Below are 13,190 nucleotides of genomic sequence, written 5' to 3' on the forward strand. Positions count from 1 at the left end.
TGGCTAGCAGGTATTTATCCCGAAGTGTAATCATTTACAATTTAACTAGGTGGGAAAGTTAGAATATCATAGAGTAACAGAACGTGATAGAATTAGCAAAATCGGATCAGGTGAAACATGTTAAATCTACCGCTACGAATCACGAGACAAAATAAATAGTACGTTGGCCTTTGGTCTTTAGAGAATTTATATATAGCTCTTTGATAAAGTTTTGAGAATAATGAAATAAACATGAAATTGCATAGATTCTGGATGTATTAACTTATATCTATCTACAATTTACAATCTATAATCTACAATCTACGATCTATAAATCCGTTATCTAAAAATTAAATGAAAGTTTATCTCACTCACCGACATCGATGTACAACAGCGAAGTAGTTGATGTTCATAAGCGTTGTCTGTAACATACAAATATAAAATCTAAATTATAGCAATTATAATTCAAATTAGTTATTATTTCAAAAAATTATTATTATGGATGCTCCGAACTTTATATTTAGTGCATAACAATAATAAACTGTATATAAATATATAATAAAATAATTTTATAAATTTAAAAAAAATTTAAGTAGAAACTTTTATTAAAAATTTATTCTATTCGTAGTATTTATATGTTTCATCTCAAAACTCTAATATAAGAAATTATGCAGTAGTTATAGCTACATATAGTCAGACATTCATTCTCAACTTCCATATCTCATTACATAATTTACTTTTTTTATATTTAATGATTGGATACTTGTTATTGCTTGTATTTTATTCATAGCATTCATATGTTTTATCTCAAAACTCTAATATAAGAAATTACAGTAGTTATAGCTACATATAGTCAGACATTTTTTCCTAACTTTCATCTCATTACATGATTTACTTTTTATTATATTTAATGATTGGATACTTGTTATTGCTTGTATTTTATTCATAGTATTCATATGTTTTATCTCAAAACTCTAATATAAGAAATTACAGTAGTTATAGCTACATATAGTCAGACATTCATTCTCAACTTCCATATCTCATTACATAATTTACTTTTTTTATATTTAATGATTGGATACTTGTTATTGCTTGTATTTTATTCATAGTATTCATATGTTTTATCTCAAAACTCTAATATAAGAAATTACAGTAGTTATAGCTACATATAGTCAGACATTTTTTCCTAACTTTCATCTCATTACATGATTTACTTTTTATTATATTTAATGATTGGATACTTGTTATTGCTTGTATTTTATTCATAGTATTCATATGTTTCATCTCAAAACTCTAATATAAAAAATTAGGCAGTAGTTATAGCTACATATAGTCAGACATTCTTTCCTAACTTTCATCTCATTACATGATTTACTTTTTATTATATTTAATGATTGGATACTTATTATTGCTTGTATTTCATTCGTAGTATTCATATGTTTCATCTCAAAACCCTAATATAAGAAATTATGCAGTAGTTATAGCTACATATAGCCAGACATTCATTCTCAACTTCCACATCTCGTTACATGATTTACTTTTTATTATATTTAATGATTAGATACTTGTTAATGTTTGTATTTTATTCGTAGTATTCATATGTTTCATCTCAAAACTCTAATATAAAAAATTATGCAGTAGTTATAGCTACATATAGTCAGACATTCTTTCTTAACTTCTATATCTCGTTACATGATTTACTTTTTTTATATTTAATGATTGGATACTTGTTATTGCTTGTATTTTATTCGTAGTATTTATATGTTTTATCTCAAAACTCTAATATAAGAAATTATGCAGTAGTTATAGCTACATATAGTCAGACATTTATTCTCAACTTCCATATCTCGTTACATAATTTACTTTTTTTATATATAACGATTGGATACTTGTTATTGGTTGTATTTTATTCGTAGTATTCATATGTTTCATCTCAAAACTAATATAAGAAATTATGCAGTAGTTATAGCTATATATAGTCAGACATTCATTCTCAACTTCCATATCTAGTTACTTAAAAATTTATATAATATCTCTAAATTTCTCTTGGTTAAATTGTTCAAATAAATGAACTGAATTAATGTGATTTATAATAATAAATATAACGATACTCACCTTAGAGTTGCTCCTCCGGTGCCCGATGCCTCTCCTAGGCCTCCTCCTCCTCTCAGGGACGTCCAAGTTCGTTGATTAACACGCGCGATACTTATTTTAACGGCACTCCCGCACTTGTACGCGCGATACTTTTAACGGCACTCCCGAATTTTATGTTGTCTGTAACATACAAATATAAAATCTAAATTATAACAGCGTTCAAATTAATTATTATTTCAAAAAATTATTATTAGACGCGCTAAACTTTATAGCCTGTTATGTTACTCAGAAAGATCTAATAAATCGGTTCAGTAGTTTTTAAACTTATCCGAATAACGGAATAAATAAACTTTACTTTTTTATATATTAGTATAGATGATATTTGCTGTATAAAAAAATTAGTAAGTAAAATAAAAATGGAATTGTCAACAGATAGCAGTTAGAATAATATATTTTCTTAATGTTATTTTCCTGAGACTTCATTATCATACAATGCGATTTTTGTCTGACTGAATATTATGGGTCGACGAGATATCTAATCAGGAATGGTATATTACCACATGATAAAAGTTTCACTTTCAAAAACCTTCAAACAAAGGAAATGATTACAACGCTCTGTATATTCATTTCATTTGTGAGAATGGCTCGACTTCAATATTGGTTTTTGCCCATCTGTTTCGCGAAAGATGAAACAATCGACAATTGATTAGCTTACTGCTTCTCGTTTATCTTGCTATATGTTACTGCGTATATATGTGGCACGCATCTAGTTCATATCTGATTTATACATAGATATACACATATGTGACACATGCAATTGTTACGATCTTCTACGATTGATGGAAAGCAGCAAATATATCAGTTCGATCAACATGACTGCAGTATGTCAGCGAAATAAGATATATCGATATAACAATCGATCTTTGAATTCTCCATTAAAGTCAATTACGCTTCGACAATGCATCGATAATATCGATCGCATATAAGATCTTTGAATCTCTCTAACAAATTTGACAGTGTTGTTTTATTATATAGTTATTGTCAGAAAACTCTTTCTTCTAAAGAATAAATTTTGCAACACATCTGACATAATTATCAATTTAAAAATATTTATATCAAATAAAAAAAGATTAAGAAATACAAGGTATTATATGCAAAAGTATTTCGTGTGTCAAAGTATATATGCGATTCTTTTTCTTATAACCGATGCAACGCGATATCAATGTTGCAACGCGCCATAACTACGGTCACGCAAGTACGCGAGTACTATCGCAAAGCAAGCGTAAGTTATCGCAAAGTTAGCGTGCGCGTGCGTAAGTTAATTGACTAAAATTTTGCTAAACATTTGTTATCGGCGCAACGGATCAGTCCGTGTAATCGAGCACGCAAATACTCCGGGGTAAAGGAGGGAAGGCGCGCATTAAATACCAGCGTACGTACATACGTTACGTACTGGCAATCAGCAGCGGACTATGTGCATACGGAGAGAGAGAGAGAGAGAGAGAGAAAGGCAGGTCGGTTAACCGATCGCAGATAGCTTTCGGCGCGCACGGGTGTAGCATAAATCGCCGGCGGATAGGTCCGAAAGCTTCTGTATACGCCGCGTTCGCGTTCGGAATCGAGCGGATTTTGCAAAACGTCACACATGGCGATACCGCGAGCCCCACCTACGCGAACCGCACACACCGCCTACATTCATACATCCCCAGCATCCCCTCGCTCACGGGCGGCTCGTCCCCAGGTTTGCCCCAGTTCGTGCCGCGGCTCGGGCGCGCGTTTAGTCCGCCAACTTTGCCGTACAGGGTCCGTCACGCCTGCTGCAAATGCAATTGAAAACGCCGCGGGATCACCCGCACCGCACCGCACCGCATCGTGCACTCTCCCTCGCGATTGTATTATAACGTCACGATGATGATACTCCGTCTGCGTAGGTACCTATATGCCCGCTGTTGTTCCCGCGATCGCTATGCATGTGATTAAACGACAATGGACATTATATTCGAATAGCCGATGATACCTCGGCTTTGCGTACTTTTCTTCTTTTTTTTAAACTCGCGTTACACGAGACCGTAACTAGGACGACTCGCGTTTGATAGGTGGAATAGAGACGCGTGCAACTCTGTCTCGAAAAGCTGTACACGATGTCATTTTGGTATTTTTTTTTCTTTTATCTACGACTTACTCTGCTTAACAAATTTGAAATTAATCTTTCATTCACAAAACTATTGAAATGTATCAATAATATATTTTATAGTTAATTAGAATTTTATATTATTAGAATGTCTTCTCAATCGATTAATACACTTGATAATCTTTGATAAGATTATACTAACAATAAGAAATTAATTGGAAATTAAATGTTATCATTACATTATAATATTACATTGCGCTGTTAAAATGATCGTTTATGAATATGTAATGTTCATAGATTAGATACTATTGTATAATTCCTAATTCTGTAATGTATGCTAATTGTAATCGCTAAATAATAATAATTAACATGAATATAAATGTGAATTTTCCAAATATGCTATATACAAATGCGTTAAGAATATATAAACAAAATATTATTTGTTAACTTTATTGATCAATCTTTTCTTTCTTTCTAGCTGATTTCTGTTGTGTGATCAGATTGAAAAATTATTTTGCATTATATATTTCCCGATAAATTCCGAAAGAATTCCACATTAGGTATTATTAAACTCCGATATTTTTAGCATAAAATCATAACTGTTTGAAACAGTATAATTGCAAAAATCTTAATATATTATTTATGTACAAGCAAAGTAAATTATTGACAATTTAATTTGTAAAATCATACATGTTATCTTTTATATCGAATTTATATCGAATTATATCGAATTATTTGTTGTATAAATACATCGAGTAAAAATCGGATTTCTAAAAAGTTTCTTATGCGTGTATGGCAACCGTAGAAGAAACTCTCGAGGGTCAATGTGAGACTTTTGAACGAGAATAGCACACTTGAGCTTCGTGTGTTATGACTGTATTAATATGGTGTAGTCGACCATAAAATTGGCATTTTGCGTTGATCACGCTGCTTCGTATTTTCGCGCCGTAGCACACATTTTATGAAAATTTTCGAGCTGCTAAAACACGGAATACGGAAGACTTAAAAGGATGCAAGGCATAGAGAATAAAATATGTATGCCGAACTTTGCTAGTTTGAAAACTTTCAATGTGCACTTATAATATATCAAGAGTTAAATATTCCGCGCGATCACCTTTCTCTTCTGACTTTTCTTATCAATATTGATATTAAACGTACAAGTTGTTGCAATATAAACGAATCAAACTTTAATGATGGATTCTCTGCCAATTTTGAAGCCGACTTGTTTTTATCGAAAATTTTTTGTAAGATCTTATTGTTTTTATTACAGTTTTTTTAAATTCTTAATCTTTAAAGTTAATGCAAGTTGATACAAAAGAAATAACATATATTTTACACGTTAAAACTATACATTTTTTATATACAAAATAAATAAAATATTTCGCACTAAGCCACGTTATTGCGTATCTCTACGTACTTGAAATTGCAACGGCAACTCGGGATTAAAAAAAAAAAAAATTCTCAACTATTGCACGGTCATTACGAAAATACGAGACATTCCAGCGTGGAATTATTTCAATTGCATTTTACTGAGCGGATCTAGCGCAATGAAATGCCTTAAAGTACTTTCAGTGCGATTATGAAACTCTCTCTGGCACAAATCGTGAATCTTGCCTGTTCGAAGCGCTTTATTGGACGGTAACGAAATGGAATCGAGACACGCGAAAGACAACCCAGTTTACCGAAGCCAACCTCGACTTATTGCACCCTCCACTTCAAGAAAATTCGCTCGCTTAAAAAGATCTGTTGCTTCCGCCAGCTAGAAACAGGAAGAAAGCGGTTTACCAGCGAATATCGACGCAAACCGAAGAAAAGAAAAAAAAAGAACACTGTTACGAATACCCGTCACGTTCCAGGCAGTGTATAAAGTAACGTGGACGAGACGCGAGAGGAAACGCGTGTGCTGGAAAAGCGCTCCCTCGTTAGCTGTTCCTTTATTTCGATCTAGGTCGATTATTCGCCGCTGTACGAAAGAAACCGAGGGGATCGTTACACGACGCGTCGTTACCCACTCGCGTGTAGCCGACGAAATCCATTAGCTCGTGTAAACGGGGTACTCGTTGGGCACCGGTACAACCCAAGTCACGAGTTGTAAAGATCGGTACCCATAAGCCGTGGAGCACTCACACATGAGCCCGGCAATTTCTGCTACCTCGGGTTAATCAGGGTTACCTTGGTGTATCGCTGTACGCCGTAAAATTTTCCGATTTTCCTTTAGCCGTCGATGCCATTGTACCAGTTCCACGTTGTAATTGTATTGCTGACTCGATGCGAAAGAATTCGTGGCGATAATTACGTAGATATTTATGCTCTACGTTATAGAGAATAACAATGTAGTCGTTTATTTGTTTCGGTTTAATTTAAAAATGTAATGTATTCGCGATTGTGTGTATGTATATCTTTTAATGCGATTAACTAGATTGAAAAATTCATATCAGAAATGTTCGAACATTTCGATTGATGAATTATTTATCACGCTTTAATCCAATTTTTCAACTTTTAAATGTTGCAACACTAAATGTGTTGTTATATAGGTTTTTCATTAAATATAAACATATTTTTCTCGCAAAAAATTTTTTAACACTATCTATTTATAAATTTTTTTGTCTGAATAATAATATAAAATATTAAATACTATATTGTTTTTTTTGAAACTTTTACCTAAATAATTTTAATAAGATATAAGATAAAGGAATATCGATCTTTAAAAAAAATATATATATTTTAAGAAAAATAAAGAATTGCTCTTTTGCCCTCTTAAAGAAATGATGTTTCATTTTCCTATAAAAAATACCAGTGCTATCAAAATGTCAAAAGAAAGAATTTTATTGTTATCTCTAATAGTTTCTGAAAAAAATATTTAAATATTTTACGTAGATCACTCTGTATACCTTTTCGTATGTATATATCGAAGGCTTATTGTAAAATACAATGTTCCACGAAGATCTTACTGACGCGGCATTTCACGAAAATCCTACTCGCATTTACTGGCTTTTCGCAAAGTGACTGGGATCTTATAGAACGATGCATATCTCTTACGCGAAGCCCCCTATATATACAATATATATCAATTCAATGAATGAGTTTATGAAGCTATTATTATACATGCATATACGCCTTCAATATCTGCACATTTCGAGAGAATCAAGAAAAAATTGGATAAATCCGCAGATTGTTAGATGAAGAATAATCCGTCTGACTTCTTCGATAAGTCAATGCGATTTATAAGTACTTGTGAGTATTTGTATGCAAGTAAAGTTTTTCATTTTGTTTCTAATCTATTGTGCTATATTGCTATAATTTTTAGTTTTATCAGATAAATCTAATTGCTTTTTAATTCTAATTTATAAAATTATAACACAATTAAACTTCGGAAATGTTAAATTATTTTTACAGCTTATGCTGTATTTTGCAGTATCATATTACAAAGCAAAATTGTGTGTAATGTATTGTGATGTAGATAATTAATTACGAATTTGAATTGTAAAATCATGAACGTTGATTATCACAGAGAATATCGATATCACTGAATATTAATCAATAGCAACAATTAAATGAATAATGCATAATTTAGAAGCATTAGTTTCTGCTTTTTGAATGCAAGATAAAATTCAAGATAATTTAGATCACTTTAAAGTAGTTTATTTACAATTCATCGTTACAAACCATCATAATATAGATGACATAATCATTCTATTTATCACAGTTTGATACTGTATCTACGACATGTAGTATAAAACATGTAATATAATCTTGAATAAATAGAATATGTACGTCGAAACAAAATAGAAAAAAATTACTTGATATCGACATAAGCGAATTTATTTCTTCTACACAGGTATAGAAGTATTACAATACTGAAAGTATTTATATGTATATGTATATAAAGCTACCGTAGGGTCGCGTTACGAGTCATTTACTACTTACGAAACAAATGACCAGATCTATTAATCCAATACAAACGACTGCACATTTTCTACGTAAAAACTTATTTAAAAATTAGAGAAGAAAATGTCACATATACACACACACATACATACCTCTAGTTCGTGACCTGAGATACGTGACCTGTCGATATCTGTAGTTTCCAAAAAAATACTTTGCTTCTACGAATGTTAAATGCTATTACATCCGATATATCGTGAATTTAAAATACTGCTAATGAATTTAAAATACTGCTGGTTTTTTTCTGATCTTTGTCTATCTAGTTATAAATATAATTTAAAGAAATGCTATTAAAAAGTATATAGTCTTTATTATATTATTTTAAAGTATTGTCAGAATGTATTGTTCTAATTGATATTAGTCTTAATTAGCAATAATTATATTCAAATATTAATGGCAGTATATAATGATTAATTGCTATAGAATAATTTGAGTTATTTATGTAGCTTCTTTAATTATTTACACCAATAATTTTAGATTATATTAGATTAGACGTATATAAATTTTCTCTGTTCCGTTCATCGCAAATGATTCATATTAGTAATCGTTAACTGGTTCATCATATACATAATCTAGATATTGATAGGAAGTAGTCCTATCTATATTAACCTAGAAGTTTGTATAGCAAGATAAACTGCGCAGTTAATTACTTGCAAGATACACTCCCAAATCTATTAGTACTGAGAAAACAGTTTCTCGTTGTCTTACGCGTACATCCCGCTCATGAATAGACGAATATCTGCTACATGCTTATGAGACGTTGGTATGCAGTCCAGTCCCTTATGCCGAAACGAGTTAATTAAGACGAGTTCATAATTACCGGACTAAAATTCCATCTTGACATTTCGTTTCACAAACATATATATCGATATTCTTATAGAATGTTTAATTTCGCGCGTATGTTTGTTGTAAAAATCGTTCGCATTCGAGATAAATCATATAAATAATGCTTATAACAGCAAATCAATACTCTACAATTTCAAGTGTCTTTACGAAGAATGTCCTGCATTTGTGAAGATTCAAGAGTAAATAAGTTTCTTTTTGTATGTTCTAAAATTGTGAAACTTGAAACTACACCAACGATTAGATTTGAGGAAAAGCAGAAACTAGCACTTACAATATATTGTATCATCTTACTCGTAAAGAGAAAGAGAGAGAGAGAGAGAGAGAGGGAGAGAGAGAGTGGGGGGAGAGAGAGAGAGCCAGATGGTACAATTGTTGCATACAAATGAGCGCAATCGTCGACGGGATAAGTCGTTAGTGACTTGCTCCAGAGACGGTTGTATCCTTCATTAGTATGATGTAAACGAGCTCGCGTTGCCTACATATGTAACCCGGCCACAAACGAGAGAATGTGCCCACGTGTCTATGGGTTGACGGTACCCCCAGTCCGCTCCGTGCCACTGTCATGGCGTAATCAGGTTTATCTCGTGGTTGCACACAGAGAGACAAGTACCGATTCGTGACAAGCCTCGCGCGTTATATCCTTCAGGAATGTGGAGCACGCGCCAGAACCCCTGCGGGGTGATCATAATCGTCCTAGTAGACGCACCGAAATTAAATGTAATTGCTGACGCGCGTAATTTCCACGCGGATAATCGCTGCGCGCAAAGGTACATCCGCCAGTTACGATTACAAATCGACATAATGAATGCAATGACAGTGCGTTCGAGAGGAGGTTACATCGATATTCGCGTGCATAAGATAATAACGCGCTGGCGCAGATAAGAACATTTAACGAGCCTTTCATTGTAGCTCCTCTCTCGCGCGACGCACAAAGTTCGAAACTTTTCGCATGCGGAGTACATTTAGAATGTAATTATGGCCAAGTGGAGTCGCTATGTTGACTGGTGCGTCGTAACAACTCGAGATAATGAAGTTTCCGTCAAGGGAACAAAGAGACAGATCCAGTCTGCGATGCTCTCACCCTATATTCTACCGTTTAGGAATGTGGAAATTCCTGCCAAATGCGGCGACAGATACGGGCGCACGCCTTTGAGTAGCGAAGACCGCTGCTCTCAGGAACATTCTGCGGATTTGCATCGAAACTCCTTTCTTAAATAGGCGCTCTTGTTCAACAGGCTAATATAACTGTTGGTAGTTTATTTTCTAGGAAAATAATTCATCGCGCAAATCCAGTATATTTACGTTGAATTTTCTCATCTCTTCACGTTTCATGTAATATTTAAATGGTTGCTACTTAACATGCTACTTGATGAATTATTGTATACATATTTTTTCCGACTCAGCTTGTGCTCATTGTTGCACTTTTTCTATATTCTCTTTTATGAATAATATATTTAAAAAAATATATATTTATATAAAATTTAAAAGATAGTATATATATAAATACATATAAATATATAAATTTATATATATTAATACTATTTATATCTTTATATATTATGTTGAATTATAAGCCGATATTACAATAATTTTATATATTTTTAAATATATAGTGATATTTTTTTCTTTTCTCCTCTTTTCTCCTCTTTTATATCCCTTTCTAAAAAAGGCATGTTAAGTCAATTCTCACAAGTATTGTTGCCTCTTCTCTGCGATGCTAATTGACTGCCTCGATTCGCGTTGTGCGTTATATTCGTAGCATCGAGAGACTGTCATCGCGAGGGTTAGCAGTTTGACAGTTTGTTCAAAATAAAATTAAATACAATAATATGTTTTAAATAATATTTTATAAAACTTTAAACTCGATTAATATTTTCGAGTTACCAGCTGATTTCTGTCAAAAAATATTAATCGCGCATACAATATATTTACAACATATTACTATTTTAATTTTTTACCATATTATTATTTTAAAATTTAATAAGCAAATTAGCAAATTAACGCTTTATTAATACTTTTTGACAGAAATCAGCTGATAACTATCAAAAATATTAATTGAGTTTAAAGTATATTATAACATATTATTTAAAACATATTATTTTATTTTGAACAAACTGTTAAACTACTAACCCTCGCGATGACAGTCTCTCGATGCTACGAATATAACGCATAATGCGAATCGAAACAGTTAATCAGCATCGGAAAAGATGCAACAATACTTGCAAGAATCGACTTAACGTGCCCTTTTTAGAAAAGGATGTTATAATATTTTTAATTCGATTAATATTTTTGACAATTATCAGAGCTGATTTTTGTCAAAAAATATTAATCGCAGATAAGATATTATAACATATTATTTAAAACATATGTTACTATTATATTTTATAATATATTCAACCTGTTATATATACCCCCATTACCGCTATAGAAATATTATAAAATAAACAATTTCTCACTCACCGATACGTGCAATAGCGGAGTTGCAGTACACAGCACATTGATCTGAAAACAAAATATTCAAGTTATGTATATACATATGTGTGTGTCGAATATCTCATAAACAATGTAGTTTAGAAAAAATGTTTTATTTTGTTGTATATAAATGTTTATACCTCACAGTTGCCCCGATGTCGCCCGATGCCTCCCCGGGCCTCCTCCTCCTCTCTTGGTCGACTGTCATTGCTTCTTCGAAGCATTCACGACACTCGCGAAAATACGAATAATTACGATTGCCCGACACTTTACACGGCACTCCCGACGCGCGAAACTTTACACGGCACTCCCGACACGACGCGTGAATCGCACTGTGTATCGCATCTGTAACAAATAAAATACATACATATATTAGAATAATCTTATTATTTCGCATTATAACATACACAATATAAATATGTAAGCTAGAATTAACGATAGCTATATCCACGAATCGCAACACATTCGCGCGCGCGAGATTAAGTTGGGTTATGTTGGCAAGAGATTTTGCATCGAATTTTTCGCGAAATATGCGTTTCGAACAATTACGACTACATATTAACGTTGAAATTATGATATGCGATTGATAAATATTACAATGGAAAGGTTAGAAATCGTTTCTAATGATTATGCTTACTAATTAATCACAGCGGGACGCAGCTCGAACTGCCTGATACTCGCGGCGTTTCGGTAATGGCCGCGGCTATTCGCTATTCTACATCGGCAACTTCATTCCAATAGCGCGCGCGATACTATATACATACATGACTTAATATTAATAATTAATTAAAACTCGAAGGAGATTCGTTCGAAAAGATATAGCTTTAGAAAGAAAAAATATTAATCGAGAATAAGGTATTATAACATATTATTTACAACGTATTACTATTTTATAACTTTTACCATATTATTATTTTAAAATTTAATTAGCAAATTATAAACATACACAATATAAATATAAATAGGTAAGCTAGAATATTTAATTAGCAAATTTTATTAATATTTTTTGACAGAAAAATCAGCTGATTAAGAGACATTGAGAGAGAGAATGTCTCTTTCTCCGCAATAATATTTTCTCTCTCGTATTCATAGAAATGTTTTCGAGATGTCTTGTGTATTTGAAGCTTGATTATTGTAAAAAATAATTAATTTGTTGTATAATAATTAATTTGGATAATTTGTCAGTGTATCTACCGAGCAATCACAACGTCTGATTAATGTCTTATATTACTACTGAAAAAAAATTAATTGAAGCTCTACATGACATATATGATTAAAGCGTCAGCTGATTAAAACGTTAATTTACTAATTAATTTTTAAAATAATGTTATAAAAATTAAAATAATATAATATGTATTAAATAATTGGTTATATAATACTTTAAATTCGATTAATATTTTTGACAGTTATCAGCTGATTTCTGTCAAAAAATATTAATCGAGAATAAGATATTATAACATATTATTTATAATATATTACTATTTAAATTTTTTAACATATTATTATTTTAAAATTTAATTAGCACATTAACGCTGTAATCAGCTAATTTCTGTGAAAAAAATTAATTGAGTTTAAACAAACTTTATATTATTTTTTTTTTAATATCATTTTTTTTAACATAAAACCGAAGAATGGCGCGCGCGTAGCGCGCGTTTGTGTTGTTCTAGTGTTGTAAAATATTTGAAATATATTTTATTCAAAAAAGTGTCATATGCATATACGA

General features: G+C 31.9%; 2 protein-coding genes across 3 annotated transcripts in view; one reads left to right on the top strand and one right to left on the bottom strand.

Moving 5' to 3' along the window:
* LOC145942934 (uncharacterized) overlaps window positions 1-13,190 on the bottom strand; it is a 206,574-nt gene that overhangs the window by 170,395 nt on the left and 22,989 nt on the right. Inside the window, exons 3-6 of the mRNA XM_083050102.1 lie at window positions 11,608-11,812; window positions 11,456-11,497; window positions 2,095-2,253; window positions 355-401 (exon numbers count right to left, since the gene is read on the bottom strand). Coding sequence (XP_082906228.1) covers window positions 2,226-2,253; window positions 11,456-11,497; window positions 11,608-11,812 — 275 coding nt within the window. The 3' untranslated portion in view covers window positions 355-401; window positions 2,095-2,225. The remainder of the gene's footprint in view (window positions 1-354; window positions 402-2,094; window positions 2,254-11,455; window positions 11,498-11,607; window positions 11,813-13,190) is intronic.
* Window positions 1-13,190, top strand: part of Dpr12 (defective proboscis extension response 12) — a 258,892-nt gene that overhangs the window by 16,418 nt on the left and 229,284 nt on the right. The gene's annotated exons all lie outside the window — the stretch shown is intronic.

Source organism: Prenolepis imparis, unplaced genomic scaffold (genome assembly GCF_030444845.1).
Source record: "Prenolepis imparis isolate NDT839.2.m4 unplaced genomic scaffold, iyPreImpa1.0 SCAF_11, whole genome shotgun sequence".
NCBI classification, from domain to species: Eukaryota; Metazoa; Arthropoda; class Insecta; order Hymenoptera; family Formicidae; genus Prenolepis; species Prenolepis imparis.